This window comes from Panthera pardus, unplaced genomic scaffold (assembly GCF_024362965.1).
Source record: "Panthera pardus isolate Hobbes unplaced genomic scaffold, ASM2436296v1 HiC_scaffold_18, whole genome shotgun sequence".
Taxonomy (NCBI): domain Eukaryota; kingdom Metazoa; phylum Chordata; class Mammalia; order Carnivora; family Felidae; genus Panthera; species Panthera pardus.
The window spans coordinates 7391196-7412284 of NW_026526743.1; the positions used below are offsets into that span (position 1 = coordinate 7391196).

The 21089-nt window shown below is 50.0% G+C and overlaps 1 protein-coding gene across 2 annotated transcripts; it reads right to left on the reverse strand.

The window, feature by feature from the left end:
* Positions 1–297: 297 nt before the first annotated feature.
* On the reverse strand, positions 298–19437 carry CACNG7 (calcium voltage-gated channel auxiliary subunit gamma 7). Of its 2 annotated transcripts, none has more exons than XM_019436781.2 (6): positions 19269–19437; positions 16383–16607; positions 15974–16060; positions 15466–15585; positions 989–1134; positions 298–677 (listed from the first exon to the last, which is right to left on the reverse strand). In XM_019436781.2, the coding sequence occupies exons 2-6, from the start codon at positions 16576–16578 to the stop codon at positions 420–422; spliced, it is 807 nt and encodes a 268-aa protein (XP_019292326.1). In that variant the 5' UTR covers positions 16579–16607; positions 19269–19437; the 3' UTR covers positions 298–419. The 2 variants fall into 2 exon arrangements, with proteins under 2 accessions (XP_019292326.1, XP_019292324.1); XM_019436779.2 differs by having other exon boundaries at positions 15445–15585; positions 19269–19430.
* Positions 19438–21089: the final 1652 nt, after the last annotated feature.

Below are 21089 nucleotides of genomic sequence, written 5' to 3' on the forward strand. Positions count from 1 at the left end.
AGGCGGCGGCGGGTTGCGGGGCTCAGGGTGGGTGGGCGCTGGGCACCGCGGGCCCTGCGCGCTGGGTGCGCGCTGGGTGCGCACAGGAGGGAAAGCGGTGGGGAGGAGACTGGAGGGCGGGGCGGGGCCCGAGGAAAGGGTCGGGCCCCAGGGAGAGAAAGGGTCGGGCCCCAGGCGGGGCCGTCTGCAAGTGGACGGGACCGATAGGGGGAGGAGCCCTTGGCAAGTGGGAGGGGCTAGGGCGGCGGGGCGGGGCCACCGGGAAGCGGACGCGGCTGTAGCGTGCACGCAGTCCTCCGGGACGCATCCCGAAGCCCGGAGGGAGGGTGCGGAGCTGTGGGGCTGGAGACCCCTGAGAAGGAGGAGGAGGAAGAGGAGGAGGAGGGAGAGGAGGAGAGGGGGGCTCCGAGGGGCAGGCCTCAGCACGGCGAGGTGGAGATGTGCAGATGGTCCGGGTACTTGATGGCTGGAGGGTAGTTCTGAGTCATCTGGATGGAGACGTCGCTGGAGATGTCGGAGGGGCTGCGGCCGCGGCGCCACGCCTCGGGCTGCAGAAACTGGCCGGAGTAGTCCGAGCAGTCGCTGAGTCGCGGGCGGTAGAAGGCCGGGTGCGGACGGTACATCTCCTCCTCCGCGTAGCGCTTGGTGAACAAGTACACGGACATCACGCCAGCCCCCTGTGGCAACGCATGATCAGAGTCCCAGAGGCTGGCCCCCCACCCCAAGCTCCCGATGACCCCAAGACTCCAGACCCCCCACCCCCATCTCGCTCAGACCCAGGAGTCCAGCCTCCCAGCCCCTCCTCCCCCAGGACCCCAGAAGTTGGGAGCTCCCAGACCCCTCCTCCAGGACCCAGAGGTTAGGCCCTCAGCTGCCACCTCCCTCTTAAATCCAAAGTCTACACCCCCAGCTTCCTCTTCCTCCTGGACCCAGGAATGAGGGCCCCCCAGAGCCCTCTCCATTCAAGTCTGGGGCCCGCAGACATCACCTCTTTCAGTAGGAAGGAGGAAGCGGCGAAGGCAAAAGACCACCCGTAGCGATAGTGGAAATACTGCTCAGAGCTGCTGGGCCGGTTCATGACCTCGTCATTGATGCTGGAAATGTAAAGGACCAAGCCCACCACCAAGGAGAGGCCTGGGGGAGCAGAGGGGGCCCTTGGGCCGTTAGCAGTGAATCCCTTGCTCCAGCCCCAGCCCCTCCCCCATATCACTGCCGCCCCTTCCTGCCCCCTCCCCTCTCTTCCCTGCTGGGTCCTGAACTAAATTCCTTTTTTTTTTTTTTTTTCCTGAAGCCCCTTGTGCTGGGCCTTGGCTGGGTGCAGGGATCGCAGAGATGAATGAACTTCCTCTCCTCACTCCTCCCCTAATCTGCTGTCCAGGAGCTCACAGAGCAATTGGGGAAGGCAGATGTGGGCATTGGTCAGTCGTGGCATACACGGTGATATGCACAGTAAGGGAAGTAGTAGCACAGAGTTCTCTAGGTGCAGAAGAGGCACCAGCCCACATAGGTGAGGGGCAGGGACAGAGGCAGGGGCAGGGGAAGCCAAGGAAAGCTTCCTGGAAGAATGGTCTTTGTCTGAGTCCTAAAGGATGAGGCCTGGGTTGAGACTGTATGAATAATAATAACAACAACAAGCAACTATGCGCCATGGGCTAAATCCCACCCACATCCTGTTTTTGTATGGCCCTTCTAGCTAAGCATGGCTTTCATAGAATTAAATTGTTGGGAAAAAAATCAAAAGAAGAATGATATTTTGTGGCATGTAAAAAGTATGCGAATTTCAGTTGGCAGTTCCTAAAAGTGTTAAAGATAGAATTACCACATGACCCAGCGATTCCTCCACTGGGGATCTCCACCCAAGAGAATAGGAAACATATGTTCACACAAAAACTTTGCATGAATGTTTGTAGCAGCATTCTTAATAGCCGAAAAGCGGAAACAACCCAAATGTCTATCAACTAAGTGGATAAACAAAATGTGGTATAGCCGTATAAAGGAATATTATTCAGCCAAAAAAAGGAACGGCATACTGATATATACGGCCACGTGGATGAACTTAGAAAATAAGCTCAAGAGAAGGAAGACAGATGCGTGCTGTAGGGTTCCATTTATATGTGATGTTGAAAATAGGCAAATCCGTAGACACAGAGAGTAGATTAGCGGCTGCCAAGGAATGGGGTGGAGGGGAGATTCCGACTGTTGTTAAAGGGTAAGAGGTTTCTTTCTGGAGTAATGAAATGTTGTGAGATCGGGTGATAGGGATAATTATACCACCTTGCAAATATACGAAAACCACTGAATCATACCAACTTTATGTTTTCTGAATTAGAATACCTCAGTTCAAAAAGTATATGCATTTCAGGGGCGGCCTGCGGGGCTCAGTCGGTTAAGCGTCTGACTCTCAGTGTCAGTTCAGGTAATGATGTCGCGGTTCTTGAGTTTAAGCCCCGCGTTGGGCTCTGTGCTGACAGCGTGGAGGCCACTTGGGATTCTCTCTCTCTCTCTCTCTCTCTCTCTCTCTCTCTCTGCCCCTCCCCAGCTTGTGCTCTCTCTCTCTCTCAAAATAAATAAGTGAACTTAAGAAAAAAGTATATGAATTTCTAATGTCAGGGTCTATAAATAAAATTTTATTGGTGCACAGCCACGCCCCTTTGCTCCTGTGTGGCCCGCACTCACAGTGGCAAGCACAGCCTGTATAGCTGAGGATATTCATATCTGGCTTTTTACAGGAAAACTTTCCTGACCCCTGAATTGCAACGCATACACGATCTGAGTGTCACCAGCCTCATCCCTGGTCAGTTTCTCTGAGCTCCCTCTACTTAGATCGCATGACTGTCTCACCCTGCCTTAAACTTGTCCAACTTATTTCTGTCTCAGGGCCTTTGCTCTTGCTGTTCCCTCCAACTGCAAGACTCTTCCTCCAGGCTTCTCCAAGTCTCTCTTTCACTTCATTTACATCTCTCTTCCTTTGTCCCTTCTTTGAGCTCCTTGTTTAAAAAAAAATGCTCTTGGGGTGCCTGGGTGGCTCATTCGGTTAAGCATCCAACTCTTGGTTTTGGCTCAGGTCATGATCTCATGGGTTCATGAGATGGACCCCTGCATCGGGCTCTGTGCTGACCGTGCAGAGCCTACCTGGGATTCTCTTTCTCCCTCTCTCTCTGCCCCTCCCCTGCTCTCTCTCTCTCTGTCTCTCTCTCTCAAAATAAATAAACATTTTTAAAAATGCTCCTTTACTCAGAATAGAAGAAATGGGAACCGTGAAGAGATACTGTTTCTCAACCATCAGGTCACCAAAAGTTAATAACCTTCACAACATGTTCTTTTGGTGAAGCTGGGGAAACGGCAGCTCTTACGTGTTGCTAGTGGGAGTGTAAAATGGCCCAGGCCCTGTGGAGGGGAATCTGGCCAAATCTAACAAAACCACACATGTATCTGTCCTTTAACTCAGCCATCTCACGCATAAGAATTTACCCTGAAGCTATCTGTCCAACCACACAAAAGCGCATATGCACATGTTAATTCACCACATTACTCATAACTGCAAAACAATGGAAATGACCTAGATGAACTTACAGAGAGGATGAGTGGGATACATTGTAACACATCCCAGAGCAGACGACTGTGCCACTGTGAAATGAGAATGAGGATGGTCTCTATGAACTGGTGTGCCATTCAGTGAGAGTTCCAGACACTGTCACTCAGCTTAACAACAACAACAACAAGAAAGAGTAATGCGCAGAAGAATCTACGAGTATACAGAATGCTAGCTTTTAAGGAAAAAAAAAAGTACATAAAATGCATATGTGCATCTGTTTATTTTTGCAAAAAGAGACATGGTAAGGAAAACAAAAACGAGGCTGATCGCCTGCAGGAGATAAGGGAGAAGAGGAAGGAAGGGATGAGAGAAAAGTGGCGTTGCTGATTTTTGCATGATCTGGACCCTTGGAACAATGCTAATGTTTTATATGTTCAAAAGATGAAATCAACAAGGATGGAGAAAAACCTAAAATTGGATACAAACAAAAATAAATGAAGCTAAGTTTGTATCAAACGAGTAGCACAACCACAGGAAGGAGTAAAAGTATTATTCCAAGTGACTTTTGAATACGGTACTTTGATTATATATTTCACTCTAAAGACAAAAGATCTGCAGAGAAATCTTGAACCTTAGTGGATTTGGGGGGCAGTGGTCTAGAGGTAGCAGTTCTTAAGCAGTGTAGGGTTGAGCAAATGTTCAAATATACTGATATTTAGGGAGCTGGAATTTTTCATTTGGAAGAAAGGAAGACACAGATAAGAATGGGGTGAGGTAAGGAAGAACCCTGGGGCGTCAGTATAAAACTCCTGTTTTACAAGCACATGATCCCCCACTTTGTGCCCTGAAGCATCCTAGCAGCAGTGACACCCCAGCAGCAATGAGCACAGCAAGCACCCAGAGTTTGGTCTCTAATATCATCCCTCACTAAATAATAAGCTAGGGCTTCCAGAAGAAGTAGCTAATTTGAAGCCTGGGGGAGAGGCAATAAAAGTGTAATTGTGCCATAAAGCAAAGAAATATGCAAAAAAAAAAAAAATGATGGGGACATATCAGAAAAGGATGCAGGGACTAGTCTGAAGAGAGTTCCTGGGGCACCTGGGTGGTTACATGTCTGACTTTGGCTCAGGTCATGATCTCATGGTTTGTAAGTTCGAGCCCCACATTGGGCTCTTTGCTGTCAGTGCCAAGCTCACTTTGGATCCTCTGTTCCTCCTCTCGTTGCTTCTCTCCCATTAGTGCTCTCTCTCTCTCTAGAATAAATAAATATTTTTAAAAATGAAGAGGGTTCTTGGGGCATCTGGGTGGCTCAGTCAGTTGAGCATTTGACTTCAGCTCAGGACACGATCTCACAGTTTATGGGTTTGAGCCCTGTGTCAGGCTCTGTGTTGACAGCTGCTTTGGATTCTGTGTCTCCCTCTCTCTCTGCCCCTCCCCTGCTAGCACTCTGTCTCTCTCTCAAAAATAAATTAACATTAAAAAGTTAATGTTTATTTTTTTTTTGGGGGGGAGGGTCAGAGAGAGAGGGAGACACAGAATCCAAAGCAAGCTCCAGGCTCTGAGCTGTCACCACGGAGCCCCACGCAGGGCTTGAACTCATGGACCATGATCTCATGACTGAGGGATTGTGAGATTGGCTCAGGTCATGATCTCGAGGTTCGTGGATTCGTGTCCCGCATTGGACAGCTCAGAGCCTGGAGCCTGCTTTGGATTCTGTGTCTCCTTCTCTTCTCTCTTCTTCCTCTCCCACTCACTCATCTCTCTCTCTCTCTCTCTCTCTCAAAAATAAATAAATAAATAAAATAAAAGCTTCTTTTATCATAAAGGAACTTAACATACCATCTCAAGCAAGTGACCAAAACGAACATCACCAATAGTGGAGTTGACTGACACCATTACCTCCTGATGTGAGCGTGCCACAACTCCATTTACGTGGCCTTCCTGCTGGAAATGTGTAACCTGAATCCACTCCTAAGGAAACTGTGGCCATTCCACTAGACAACTGGCTGAGCTCTTCAAAAAAAGTCAACATGAAAGATATTTCTTCTTTAAAAAGGCACAGGAACTATATAAAAGATGAAAGGCAATGAAAGAGACAGGATGGGGATATACAACGTATGCTCCTAGATTGCAAACTGAATTGGGATGAGAGGGGGCAGAAATGACTACAAAAGACAGCATTGGGACCATTGGTGAAATTTGAATATGGATGGTGTTTTAGCTATAATATTGTATAAATGTTAAACTTCCTGAATTTGATTATTGTACTGTGGTTAGAAAAGGGAATGGAGGGGCGCCTGGGTGGCTCAGTCGGTTAAGCGTCCAATTCAGCTCAGGTCATGATCTCACGGTTTGTGGGTTCAAGCCCTGCATCAGGGTCTGAGCTGACAGCTCAGAGCCTAGAACCTGCTTTGGATTCTGTGTCTCCCTCTCCCTCTGCCCCTCCACTGCTCATGATCTGTCTCTCTCTCTCTCTCTCTCTCTTTCAAAAATAAATAAAAACATTAAAAATGAAAGAAAAGGGAATGGATACACTTGTTTTTAGGAGATACTTGCTGAAGTATTTAGGGGTGAGGTGTTTGCTACTTATGTTCAAGTGTATACATATATTTAGGTTTATATATATATATCTCAGATACAATATGGATAGAAAGAGAGAGAGAACATGGCAAAACATTAAAATTTGGTCCACCGGAAGGGTATATGTGAGTTTACTGCATTATTTTTGGCTAATTTTTCCGTAGGTTGAAATTTTTTTCCAGAACAACAAAAAGAAATTCAACAAACTAGGTATTCCAAAACAGGATTTTTCCTCCCCAAGGTACCAAAGTATCACCCGGGAAATCACTTATTCATTAGAAAGAGGAAACTCCCTTTTCAATGAACAGCCCTGATGACCATTACCTTTACCAAAGTTTCAAACTTTGTTCCCGTCACAGGGAACGACCTGACATTATTCACCACCCGAAGTGATGGGACATACGAACGCAGCACTCCTCTGTATCTGCTTGCCAAACATTTTTAACCTGGATCTAATAAAGCCTCTAGTGTAGACATGACTCCCAGTTTACAGAGAAAGCAAGCAACAAGGAACAAATCAAACGACGCCATGGAAAAACAATCAAACAGATCTAAGACGGGGACCTTCTATAGTAACTGACACCTTGGTCAGCAGGCTTCCAAAGGACAGTGATATGGGTCAAGCCAGTAACACTGCATCCAGTGATCATTCTTAACACCCCCCAAAGACAGACAACCAGGCATTGTGTCTCTGGATGCAGTGCGGTAGGATATAAACAGCACCACCTATCTTTGAAGTATTTTTTTGCCAAACACACACACACACACACACACACACACACACACCGGAAACCCATAAACCTGGATTGGATCAACAGTTTTATAGGTAAACACAGGGATGAATGAGCATATTACACAACATGAGAGGGCAACGGGAAAAATCCTGGAGGTGGGAATTCTACAAGACACATGACCAGATTTCAGCAACAAATAAGTGGCAAGGAAAAAATAGGAGAGAGACTATTATAGATTAAAAGACGCTTCAGAGATCTATCAGCTAAATGCACAGGTGGAATTTGAATCCTGATTTGCGACAAACTAACTGTAAAAAGGCAGTTATTTATGAGATATGTGGGGAAGGAGAACCCTGAGTAGATATTAAATGATATTAAGCAGCTATTCTTAATTGTTTGGGCATGATGGCTATGTTAAATAACAAAGTACTTACTTCTCCGAGATATACTGAAATATTTGTGGGTAAAAACGATTTAATGGCAGAGGCTGGCCTTAAAATAACGTAGCGAAGTGCAGAAGGGAGATACGGCCGTGGGACTAAAAAAAGATTCACCATATGTTGGTAACTTTTTGAAGCTGAGGGAAGGATACACGGGATTTCACTTATTTATACTATTCTTTCTGTATTTTTATAATGAAGTACATTTTAGAAGTCAGTGTTGTAAAAAAAAAATAGTGGGGGAACTAGTCTAGAGTAAAAGAGACGTGAACTAAATGCTGTGTGTGAACCAAGCTTGAATCCTGGTTTGGGGAGGGGAGCTATAAAAGGCATTCTTGAAACAATGGGACAGTCTGCGAATGGAATAAATTATATTATGGCATTACTGGAAGATTTCTTGGTATGATAATGGTGGTGTAGTAGAATGCTTTCCTCTTAAGAGATGCATCCTACAGTGTTTAGAGATGAACTATTGTGATGTCCATAACTTAATTTTAAATGGTAATGTCGGGGCGCCTGGGTGGCTCAGTCGGTTAAGCGTCCGACTTCAGCTCAGGTCACAATCTCGAGGTCCGTGAGTTCGAGCCCCGCGTCGGGCTCTGGGCTGATGGCTCGGAGCCTGGAGGCTGCTTCCGATTCTGTGTCTCCCTCTCTCTGCCCCTCCCCCATTCATGCTCCGTCTCTTTCTGTCTCAAAAATAAATAAACGTTAAAAAAAAATAAATAAATGGTAACGTCCCAGAAAAGCATGGGGAGAGGGGAGAAAAAGAGGAGGGTGGAAAAAAAGAGAAAGAATATGGCAAAACATCAGAAAAGTGCAGGATTCAGGTGGAGGAAAGTATACAATGCTCATTGCACTCTTCTATTGATTTCAAAGTTTTCATTAAAAAATTGGACGGATTGGGGCAACTGGGTGGCTCAGTAAGTTAAGCATTGGACTCTTAATTTTGGCTTAGGTCATGATCTGACGGTTGTGGGATTGAGCCCCACATCAGGCTCTGGGCTGACAGTGGGGAGCCTGCTTGGGATTCTCCCTCTCCTTCTCTCTCTGCCCCTGCCCTCTCAAAATAAATGCATAAACTAAAAAAAATTGGAGTGAGGCGCCTAGGTGGCTCAGTTGGTTAAGCGTCCAACTTCAGCTCAGGTCATGATCTCATGGCTGGTGGGTTCAAGCCCCTCATTGGGCTCCATTCTGATAGCTCAGAGCCTGGAGCCTGCTTCAGATTCTATGTCTCCCTCTCTGTCTGCACCTCCCCCGCTCATGCGCTCTCTCTCTCTCTCTCTCTCTTTCTCTCAAAAAATAACATCTAAAAAAGATTGGAGTGATTGAGATAATGCCCCCCATTACTCTCCTTCCCCTGTCCTATTTTTTTGTCACTCTGATTACTACCTAACATGTAATTTGTATCTGTAATTGTTTCCACCATACATCTCCCCCACTGGGATGCTTGGAACTAGACTACCTTGTTCCTGTTTGCATCGCTATCATGTAGCACAATAATAAATACCAGTTGAATGGATGAGTATACTTGCCAAGCAACTCGAGCTTCTAGCAAAGCTCATTAGTTGCTTTCTTTTTTTGAATGCACGCTAAATCCCCCCATTTCTCCATTTCCTCTAGGAATTAACTTTTCCTTGCTCTGAACATCCATAGCACTTTCAATTTCTAGAATTCCATAATTTTGGTATTCAAGAAGAGTGGGCCCACAAAGTGTGGTGGAAAAGCATCCAAGATAGATCCAGAAAGATGACCAGGCTTAAAGAAAAGAAATAGCAAAGGAATCCTACAATCCACACTCACTCAAGTACGCATGTCCCTAGTACCCTAGTCAGGTACCAGGGGAGTCATCCTGATTTTACTCTCTCCCTCTCTCTCTCTCTCTCTCTCTCATCCACCAAAGATTCTCAGTCATCAAGTTATGTCCATTTTACTTCCTGAATCTCTCATAAATCAAAACCCCTTCTTGTGGGGTAACAGGGTGTCTCAGTTGGTTGAGCATCCAATTCTTTTTTTTTTTTTTTTTACATTTATTTATTTTTAAAAGAGAGAGAGAGCAGTGGATGGGCAGAGAGAGAGGGAGACACAGAATCCAAAGCTGGCTCCAGGCTCTGAGCTGTCAGCACAGAGCCCAATGTGGGGTCCGGACTCACAAAAGTGAGATCATGGCCTGAGCTGAAGTCGGATGCTTGACCGACTGAGCCACCCAGGTGCCCCATATTCTTTTTTTTTTTTTAACGTTTATTTATTTTTGAGACAGGGGGAGACAGAGCATGAATGGAGGAGGGTCAGAGAGAGGGAGACACAGAATCCAAAACAGGCTCCAGGCTCCGAGCTGTCAGCATAGAGCCCGACGCGGGGCTTGAACTCACGGACCGCGAGATCATGACCTGAGTCGAAGTCAGCTGCTTAACCGACTGAACCACCCAGGGGCCCCCAGGGGCCCCATATTCTTGATTTCAGCTCAGGTCATGGCCCCGGGGTCATGGGATAGAGCCCTGTGTTGGGCTGTGCGCTTAGTGTGGAACCTGCTTGAGATTCTCTCTCTCTCCCTCTGCCCCTTTCCCCTGCTCTCTCTCTCTCTCTCTCTCTCAAAACAACAAACAAACAAAAAAAACCTTCTTGTAACCACAAATCCTCTGGCCCAGTTAAGGTTTATTGTCAATGCTTATACCATTGCCCTTAAATCCCTATCTCCCTGCTTTAGGTACTGGTTCTTTCTAAAACCCATACAAACTCTAGCCTTCTCTTGTCAAAATTCTTCCTTGGCTCCCTGTTGTGCAGTTTTTCATTCCTCAGCCTGACATCCCAGATTCTGCGATCTGACTCCTGCTAACCACCTTGATTCCGTTTTAGATTACAGTTCTAAACAACAGACATTCTGCATAAGGCAAGTCAGGAACAAAGGTTGATAAGGAAACAAATAAACAAATATTTCCAAAGAGAGAGAATTTTTTGTGGCTTTTTTTTTGCTTTTTTTTGTTTTTAGTAATTAAAAATCATGTAAAAACAATAGCAAAAGTTATTCTCATCATTCTTTCTACTTCCTGGATATTTTGTAGTGGCTCTGGTTCTCCAAAAATAATCTTTCCCCTTTTTTTCTCCTTTCTTCTCTTTCTCCCTCCTTCCCTCCCCACTTCCTTTCTCTGTGATCCAACTCCCACTACATTCCCCCCCCCCCCACCTCGCCCCACATCTGGTTCAGAATATCACCCTAGGCAAGAATCACCTACATTCCAAGCTGAATAGAAACAACCCGGCCTTAGAACAATACGGTTTCAGGACCATGGAGAGCTGCACATGAGTCTACCTCTGCCTTAGATGCTTTCTAGGGCATTAACACCTGCTGTGAATTCCACCACCGTAGAAGGCACTATTCTTTCTTCATTTGAAAAATTCCCCCTCGCCCTTTCAGCTTCATCTACTCAGATGTCACCTCCTCTTGGAAGCCCTCCCAGGTCACTCCACCACCACCCTCCACCACCCTACAGTACCAAGTTAATACATCTTCCCCTTTCCCAGAATGCCTTAAGCTGTCCTTATCATTCATCCTTCATACAAATATTTCAATGTGTAGTTTGTACCAGAAACTCATCTAGGCTTTGCAGACACAAATGAGAGAATGTTTGTAAGTGTCCATGTATTTTGGAGGGTACATTCTGGTAGGAGGCAGGAAGCAAATAAGATGACAATAGCAATAAGTGTGATGAAACAAATATAAAGTTTGCAATGTGGTACATAGTATAGTGGGGGTGAGGCAATATTACATACTGTTGTCAGGGAGACAAACTCTGAAGGGAGAAAGTTCAAGCCCTTTGAGTACCAGGAGGAAGAGACTTCCAAGCATGAAGGGATAATGAGTGCAAAGTCCTCATATGGGACTGAGATGAGCATTTTCAAGGAATAGAAGGAGGCCAGTGTGGCTGAGGTTGTAAGCAATGAAGAGAGTGTTAGTGGGTTAGGAAATGAGGTCAGAGATCTGAGCAGTAGCCAAATCATGGAAAACCTTGTAGGCTAGCATGGGGAGTTTGGATGTATTCTAAGTGCAATGGGAATCCACTGAGCATTGAAGGGATTTAAGCAAGTGTGTAGTTTTGATTTGCTGGGTAATTGGGGCTGTTTTGTAACTGACTGCATGTGAGCTCTCACTTAGGATTCAGCCACATCTTCAGTGCTCTGTTCAGGACCTGGCATGTAGGATGTCTGGGTAAATGTTTGATGAGCAAATGAATGAGTAGATGCATGTTGCGGGTCAGGGGTTAATATGGGCTTTGCATGGGAAGCATGCTTCTTATGACCTGGAAAAAGAAAATCAATGACATTCCATCCTCCTCCCTGCTTCTCTCACCAACCATATCGAGTCAGTCATCTGGTTCTATTGATTCTTCTGTCGATCTACTTCTCTGTCAAAGTCATCCTGTTGCCTTTAGCTTTCCATCCCTAGCCCAGCTCAGGCCCCAGCTGCTCTTGCCCAAACCACTGCATAAGCTTCCTCCTTGGTTTGCCAATTTCTTTTCTTTTCCCCCTACTAGTCCATTCCCAACATGCTCCCTGAAAGATGCTTAGCACCCAGGTGTGACCCAATCCCTCCCCTGCCCCAAATCTCCCACCACTTTATCCAGAATTGAATGCCAAACCCACCATTTACCAGCCCTTGGGCAACTAACTCCTGTCTCTCTCTCCAAGTCTTGGTTTCCTCACTGGGAACATGAGGCAGATAGACTAGATTATTCTGTTCTAGGATCTAAGAAGCTGGTACTGTTTCCATCCTTTCCTCTACTTTTAAATCTCTTTAATTTTTATGATTTTTTTAAAAAGCTTTTTATTTTTTATTTTCTTATTTTTTTTGAGTAATCTCTACACCCAACATGGGGCTCAAACTCACCCCAAGATCAAGGGTCCCATGCTCTACTGACTGAGCCAACCAGGTGCCCCATTTTTTGTGTGTGATTTTTCATTTTGGTGGGGCAATACAGTGCCATAGTGAAAGCTTGGGTGGGGGATCCTGCTTCCACTATGGAGCAAGGTCACCTGTGAGTGCTTCTGTTTCCTCACCTGGAGAATGAGAATCACAGTGGCATCTGCCTTACGAGGTAAAGAAAACGAAATAACCTGCATAAAGCACTTAAGACTTCCCCAAACCATGGCACTCCATGAAGTGCTTATTATTTTGGCTGTTGCTGTGATTAGTACCATGTATGTATATATGTATGGTTGCCCTTCACATCTATGATCTGGACCAGGGGTCAGCAAACTACCGTTTGCTCCAACACTTGTTTTTGTATGGTTTGTGAGCTAAGCATGGTTTTTCCATTGTTAAATGGTGAGAAAAACAAAACAAAACAAAACAAGAAGAATATTTCATGGCTCGTGAAAATTACATGGAACTCAAATGTCAAGATCTATAAATAGTATCGCTGGGACACAGCCATGCCCACCGCTGCACCTCTGGTTGTTTTGACACCACAACCCTATGGCTCACAAAGCCTGAAATAGGTACCATTTGGCCCTACATGGGTTTGGTATTCCCTAAGATTTGTCTTCTCCAGACACCTGGGTGGCTCAGTCGGTTAAGCGTCTGACTCTTGGTTTTAGCTCAGGTCATGATCTCATGGTTTCATGAGTTCGAGCCCCATGGGCTGACAGTGTGGAGCCTGCTTGGGATTCTTTCTCTCTGCCCTTCCCCCACTTGCGTGCTCTCTCTCTCTCTCTCTCTCTCTCTCAAAATAAATCAACTTAAAAACATTTTTTTAGGGGCGCCTGGGTGGCTCAGTCGGTTAAGCGTCCGACTTCAGCTCAGGTCACGATCTCACGGTCCGTGAGTTCGAGCCCTGCGGCGGGCTCTGGGCTGATGGCGCAGAGCCTGGAGCCTGCTTCCGATTCTGTGTCTCCCTCTCTCTCTGCCCCTCCCCCGTTCATGCTCTGTCTCTCTCTGTCTCAAAAATAAATAAACGTTAAAAAAAATTTAAAAAAAAAAACACATTTTTTTAAAGGGGTGCCTGGGTGGCTCAGTCAGTTAAGTGTCTGACTTCAGCTCAGGTCATGATCTCACAGCTTGTGGGTTCCAGCCCCATGTCAGGCTCCGTGCTGACAGCTCAGAACCTGGAGCCTGCTTTGGATTCTGTGTCTCCCACTCTCTCTACCCCTCCCCTGCTCACACTCTGTCTCTTTCTCCTTCAAAAATAAAAATAAAAACATTAAAAAAAAAAGATATTTCCTCTCAGCAATTCCATACTGTAGCCCATGAAGTTAAGGGGAAGAATTTGAATGCAGGGTTTTCTAGGTTCACAGCAGTATGAACTGTCGGTCACTACACCCCAAAACCTTGAAAACACATGACCATAGGCCGTATTTTGTGAAATGAACTCAAGGAAGGGCTTTAGGAAGCAGTCTTCAATCTCCCCAAATTGCTCTGTTGGTACATCAGAGGCCTGACCTCCAGCCATGACAGCACCATCGATCCTCAGCCTGATCTTGGGAAGTCAGGTCCTGGGGCACCACAGGAGCATGAACCTGGGTTTTGGGAGGAGAACACCCTCTATGCTAACCGACTACTGTGTCACTGGGCTACGCTACCCCTTCTGTGAACAGCAAACAATGGGATTTTCCTTCTAGTGTTTTGGGTAGATTGAATAAAAGCGACTACCCTCGCCCCACTTCCTCTCTCTCTCTAGGACACTATTTTTCCATATGAAAAACGATGAGCCCTTTCGGCTCTGACGCTCTGGGATGGTGATATTCTATGTGCCTTATTTTAGCTCAGTGTCTGGCTCCACATGCTGCGATTCAAGTTTACAGGCAGGTTGCACCCTGGTTTCTTTGGAAAACGTCTCTTCAGGTTAGGTTGGAGGCAGGGGGGAGGTTTGGCCTGGAGAAAGCTGGCTGAGGAGCAGGGAGGAGATTGGGGGTACCCAAACATCCATCTTCAACTATCTGTGGAGCCAACACTACAGAGGGATCCAAGTGCAGGACCCAGGGGACAGAATGGAAATGAGACGTATGCAGGCTTTGTTCATAAAATATCAACTGAATTAGAAGGACCCGAATGGAGTGTAACTAAATTATGTTGAATGAATCTGAGCCAAGTTGAAGAACTGAGTCAAAATACACTGGGGTTAGTTGGACCAGATTGATGAGTTAAATGTGTTAGGGCTGAGTTGACCTGGGCTGAACTGAGCTGAGATGGACTGAAATGGACCATGCAGTGCTGACATTGGAGGAGGGTAACACCTAAGACAGAACTCTGCAGGGGAGCTCAGGACACTCGGTCCCCCAGCACCAGTTTATGCGTCTTGGGCAACTCCCTGCACAACTGTGGGCCTCAGTGCCCCCATTTTATCAAGTGAGTGCTAATAATAACACTCCCTGGCAAAGATGTGATGGAAAAGGTGTGAGATCACTTGTGCAAAAGATCCTCATGTCTCAAAAGAAGAAACAAACAAATATTGAAATGTAGCTAATGATGTGCATGGTGAAATACTTTGGGTGAGATTTATGGACACTTTTCTTTGAACTGCATAAAGAAATAAAGGTAGATTCATGGATGGATAGAAATATAGATAGATGGACAGATACGGGGCAAAGCAAGTCTAGTAATAGGGTAACAGTTGACTCTAAGTGGTGGGTCCGTCCATGGGTGTTCATTCCAAAATCCTTTCCACTTTTCTATTTGAAAAATTTTCGAATACAATGTTGCACAGAAAATAAAGAGCCTTATGATATGTTAACTGCTAAAATATCGGGAGTGGTTAAAAAACACAGCCTCTGGAGGCGAAAGGTGTGAGGCTGAGTCCCAGCTCTGTGTCACTGGTTGTATGGGCCTGAGCAAATTACTTCATCTCTCTGATCATTTGTTTCTGCATCTGTAAAATGGGGCTGTTGATAGCATTCACCTCACAGGGTTGTGGAGAGCATCAGAACAGAGCCCCATACCTAATTAGCACCCCATAAACATTCGCTATGATTTGGTCCTCCCAACAAGCTGTGAAATGGGTGCTGTGATTTCCATTTCACAGAGAAGGAAAGTGGGGGCTCAGAGAGGTTCTGCAACCCCTCCAGATCACACAGCAAGGAAGCGGCTTTCTTAGTGGAAGAGAGACCACAGGTTCCTGGAACCAGCAACAGTCCCCCAGCCCCTAAGTCCTTTCCTTGGGCTCACCCGAGAGGATGAAGAAGATACCAGAAACGAAGGCCAGAATGGTCCTCTGTGGGCGGATGTGGCCGATGTTACTGATGACGAAGGCCGTGAACACTAGGAAGAGACTGACCATGGGGAAGGGGGTGGCTGTGCGCACCGTCTCTGAGAGAGGGGTAAAGGGAGAGACAGGGGGTGAGGGGAGACTCTGGGGGGGGGGGTGACACCTTCCCATTCCCCCTAACTCTCCACTCCCACCATCCCCACCCCCTTTGTGGCTCCTCCCCTTTCCCATACCTCCACTGCTGGCCCCATTCCTTAGCCCAGGCCCCACCCCTTTTGGTTTGGCCCCACCCCATTCCTGTTGACTCCACCCACTGCTCAGTCCCCGCCCCATCAACCTGGACGGTTCTCTTCATCCAGCCTCTGCCTTCTTTCAAGCTTCCACTCCTTCCCTTCCACCCCACCCCTTCCCTGGTGCTGCCCTTTCTCCCAGGACTCTCCCTGTGATCCTGCCCCCCTTTGCCTGCCCCCCGCCCCCGCTTCCCCTCACTCAGAATATTCTCCGTGTTTTCCGTCACCAAGTTGATCTCCGGTTCGAGGAAATACTCCGAGGCCACACAGCGACCCTTCTCCCGGCCTGGAGGGGGGGAAGACAAGAAGGTAAAGCTGGATGAGAGGCTCCTGAGTTCCGGAGAGGCAGGGTTTTTATTCTGCCCATTCAACACTGGAACTGTCCAGGAGACAAGGACTGATGGACTCTCCAGGGATTAGGGACCCTGGAATTGTGTGAGCATGGGGCTCTCAGATCCAGGACATAAAGGGCTAGAGGTCGGGTCTCCAGGAGAAAAACAGGACCAGTTTCTGGACTTCTGGAACCCAAGGGATAGAAGTACAGGTAAGGGCTCTCGGGTCCCAGGCAAGGCAGGGGCAGTTGAATGGACGGCAGGTGAGGTCCGTACCTGCAAAGAAGCAGACCCGCCAGAGGCCTGCGTGCAGGGCCATCTTGACCTCCGTGGTCTGGTTCTGTGGCAGCACCGTTCCCTCTTCCATGTACAGCCAGTAATCAGTGCTGACCGCGATGCCCACGAGCAGCAGGCCACACGCACCGAACACGCTGCTCAGCAGGGTCAGGGCGCGGCTGCTGCAATGACTCATCGTCAGCGGCGGGGGGCGCCCTGCGGGGCCTGAGTGAGAGACAGAAAGCTGGTGTCCTGGAGAGCCCTGGTGGGGCTAACTAGATTCCCCAACCCCAAGCAAACACCTGGACACTGGACCCAGGCTCTGACCTCTGTGCCCTAATCCATGACCCCGTTTCTGGATGGGAACCAGTGACATCAACTGTTGACCTTCAACCCCAGGCCTGGCCTTCCCACACGTGACACTTGTGTTCTGGATCCTGATGAGAGGCCCCACACCAGATCGCCAGCCCCAGAATAAGATTTTCAACTGTAACCCTTCAGCCCAGATCCAGAGATTGGACCTTAGCTCCAACCATGTGTCTGGACCTGGGTCCCAAATATCATGACTCTGACTAGAAGCTCAACTCCCATATTCTCAATGCCAGAACCAGGCCCTCCAACCCTAACCTTAGGCCCTTTCCCGAGCCCCCCACCAGAATCCTTAACCTTGAGCCTGGTCCCATGACTCAAACTTACACTGACCAGGCATTCCAACATAAGAACCAGGCATGTCTCCCCAATCCTGACTCGTGGTACCTTAACCCTTTTCTCTTGGAGTCTGTTTCTGAATAGTTACCAGAAACCCCCCCAAGTGGGTCATTAACAAGAAGAACCCTAAGTAAGGGTCCCACTAACCAAGGACCCACTAACCAAGACCTTGAGCAGAGGCTCCTGCCCAAGTTAAAACACTTGGACTCTTCTCTTGACATTTAATACCCAATTCTGACACCAGGACCTTGACCCCATGACCTTCTGACTCTGTTCCTGTGCCTTGACCTCAATTTGATAACTCAATCTGATACCTCAATCTGAGATCGTGGCCCATGACTCAGAGGTAAGATTCCAGAACCCTAATCCCCCCCATCCCAGATCCAGGCAGGTTCACCTGGGATGCTGGGGCTCCATCTCAAGCTGCTGGATCCCAGAACACTGGGACTCAGAGACCTGGAGCCTGGATTTTGGCTAGAGATTCCAGAATGTCAAAACCATGAGCTGGGACCCCGCCCACCCCCTCAATTCAGCACCCTAGCCAGAGTACCCTAGACCATCTTTCAAACTAGGGATCAGTGCTCTGAACCCTAAATCCCCAAATCAGGAAGTCCATGATTCCCCCTTCATGTGCCATCACAAGGTCCCCAAATTCCCTACCAGAGATTCCAGATTCTAACTTCCAATGTTAGGACTTCCAATTACACATCCAACCTGAAATTCTGATCCCTCTAACGCTGGAGCCTCAAAACACGAGAGATCTCCAGTTCATAGCTGTGGCCTTCCAAATTCCAGTTGGGGAGCTGGAGTTTCGAGCTAGGGAGCTCATAATCCCATACTTTCCACTCTTGTCCCCCCATCCCCCAGCCAAGAACTTTCCCCTGCACCACACAATACCATGATTTGGGGGGACTCAACTTGGGATTCCCATCCTATTTCATCCAGGGATCTCTGCGTCCCTGAATACCCGGGATCCCCACCATCTTTTTAAACTAGGAAGGTGAAGGGGCGCCTGGGTGGCTCAGTCAAGCGTCCTACTTCAACTCAGGTCACGATCTCGCGGTCCATGAGTTCGAGCCCCGCGTCGGGCTCTGGGCTGATGGCTCAGAGCCTGGAGCCTGCTTCGGATTTTGTGTCTCCCTCTCTCTCTGCCCACCCCCCCCCCCCCCCCCGTTCAATGCAGCCAAGACTTGAGACCCCGCTTTCTTTAATCAGAATTCTTGGAGCCTTGAAACTCTGCCCCATGCCAATAAGGATCTTGGAATCAGACAACTTTCATCACCGCCCACCCCCCATCTCAGCACCCAGAGCCCTCACCCACCCCCAGCCTCCTGGAGGAGTCAGGGATGCAAGTCTGGCAGAGCTCTGTCCAGCTTTTCCTCCCATCCCCCATCCCGACGCTCCGGGGCTTAACCGCCAGCTACTTGCTCCCCTTCCAGTCCACTCAGCTCAGAAACAAGCATCAAAACCCCAGTCACCCTGACTGCCTGAGTCCCAGGTAGCTGACCTCAGCTCCCCCCACCCGCCATGACTCCTTGGACTCTCAGCTGGGACCTTGCCCACTGACACCCTTCTCACTTCCCCTCAGAAACCCCCTCCTGCTGTGCTCTGATTCCTCCTGACTCCAAGTGGCCTGCCCAGATCTCATTCTCCTCTAGCCCTTTTTCCTTTGGGACCCTCCCCCAGGCCTGGAGCCACCTTCTTATCCTTCTGTATCGCAGCCTCTTCTGGATTCAGGATCCCTCGGATCCCAGGGGTCCCATTCTCCAAGCCCCAAGTCCAAACTCCGTCTCCCTCCAATCTCTTGAGGAACGTATTCCCCGTTCGTGGGGACCCCTTCTCAGACTCACATCCTGCTCTCACCGGGCCCGGGCCCTCCCCCCTCATCCAGGACGGCCTCCCTCAAGGACCTGGCCTGCACCCTCCTCAGGGCCCACGGTCTCTAAGACTCGGACATTAAGAGTACAGTTGCCCCACTCCAGGACCCTCGGACCCTGTCCTCCCGGATTCCCTAGGCCCGATGTCCCCCCACCCCTCATTGCCTCCCGAACTCGGGCGTCCGGACCGCCAGAATCCCACACCCCAGGTCCCTTCAGGGCCCTTTTAGTCCCAACCCCTAGCTCCCAGCCACCTCAAGGGGACCCCCCACTCCTTCCAGGACCCTCCCCTCGCGCTCACCTCGCTCAGGGCTGGGCGGACGCTCCGGGCCGCGGGCCCCGCAGCCGCATGACCGGCCCCGCGGCTTCCCCCGGCCGCCGCCGCCGCCACCGGGGTCGCCGGTGCCCGCGCCCCCCCGCCCCCGCCCCGGAGCCCGGCGTCCCGGCCCCCTCCCGGCCTCCCACCCCCCACCCCCCGCGCCCGCGGCCTCACTCGGCGGACGGCGCCGGGAGCTGGGACCGGCGGCCGCTCATTGGCTACTGCGGAGGAGGGGAGGGGCGGGAAGGGAGGGGGAGGCTGCAGGGAGGGAGGGAGCTGGGCCTTGAGAATGGGGGAGGCAGGGAGGGAGAGAGAATAGAAACAGAGGCAGAGAGCCCGAGAGGGGCAGGGGCGCACAGAGAGGCAGAGAGACGGGGCCGAGGGTCCGGGACACACGGAGACCTCGAGGCTGAGAGATGCTGAGACTCGCAGGTCTGGGGACCAGGGGAGACACAGAGACGGCCTAGAAGAGACAGAGAGAGAGAGAGGAAAGGAGAGACAGGATCAGCTCTAAGACCCCCTCTGCCCTCAGGCTCAGAGATTCCGGGGCTCTGGAAGTGGAGAAGCCAGAGAGACAGAGACAGAAAGAGACAGGAAGACGCTCAGAGGCCCTGGGCTGAGAGATGCTGAGACCCAGAGACCTTGAGCTAGGGAAAGAGGCAGAGAGAGAGAGACAGAGAGACAGGGGGGAGAGAGAGAGAGACCCTGAGAAGGAGAGAGCGCGGGGGCAATCCTGGGGCTCCCCTGAGGAGGACTGGGGCTCTGGCCAGGCCTGGGGCGGAGCCTGGGGTCTGGGCGGCTGCAGGAGGCGGGAGGGGGCGTCCCGGGCCGGGGTCCCCAGAGCAGCAGGCGGGCGCAGAGCGGAGCCGGGTCCTGCAGCCGCCGCGGAGCCGGGAGCCGGGCCAGCCCACCCCCCCCCCCCCCCGCCGTGATGTCAGCGGGGCCACTCTTAAAGGGGCAGGCCGCCCGCCGAGGGTCGGAGCGGGGCTGGGGGCCGCGGGCAGAGCATGGGGGTACCCCCACGGTGCTGGGGGAGCCAAGGGGGTCCCCAGCATCCAACTGAACCGAGTCCCCGGAACCCAAGAGTCTGCAGAGACGAGGAGACGCCGGGGCTCCCCGAGGGAGCCTGCGAAGCTCTGGGGCTCAGTCCCCTCCAAACACACAGACACAGGCACACCATTCAACCGGCCTGCCCCGGGTCTGGGACTACATTTTCCATCAGCCCCGGCGGAGAGGGGCCGCACTTGGGGGGAAGGGGCCGCCGCGGTGTCTGCTGGGAACTGTAGTCGGCTGGGACTTCTTTCCACCGCCCCCCACCCCCCACCCCCCTTCTCCGCAAGTGGGTCAAGGCAAAGAGGCCCGGAGGGCGCGTCCGCCGGTCTTCGGCCTCCGTGGCTGAGTCTTAACCTCACAGGTTCTGGGTGTCTGCCTGCTCTGTCGTGGGGTCTCCCAGCGATCAAGTCTCCAGACCCCTCAACGGGAGGCTGGCCTGTCATCTCCCCGCTCAGGACTGCTTCCCCCCACCCCCACCCCCATCCCCCGCCCCGCGCCAGACTCTGGGTTTCAGTGTGTCTGTGAGCGTATGCGTTGCTCTGGGTGAGTATGTGAATGTTTGTGTCTATGCTGGGGCGGGGGACGGGCTCCACCGGGCATCCCCAGTGGTCTGCGTGTCCATTCCTACCTCCTTGTGCATGTGCCCACTTTGGGCCCTCGCGCCCCTCAACCCCCACCCCGTCTCTGCTCTTTCCCTCTCCCGCTGTGGGTCTGTTCTGCCCACTTTATGGGTCTCTCTGCTTTCCCTCT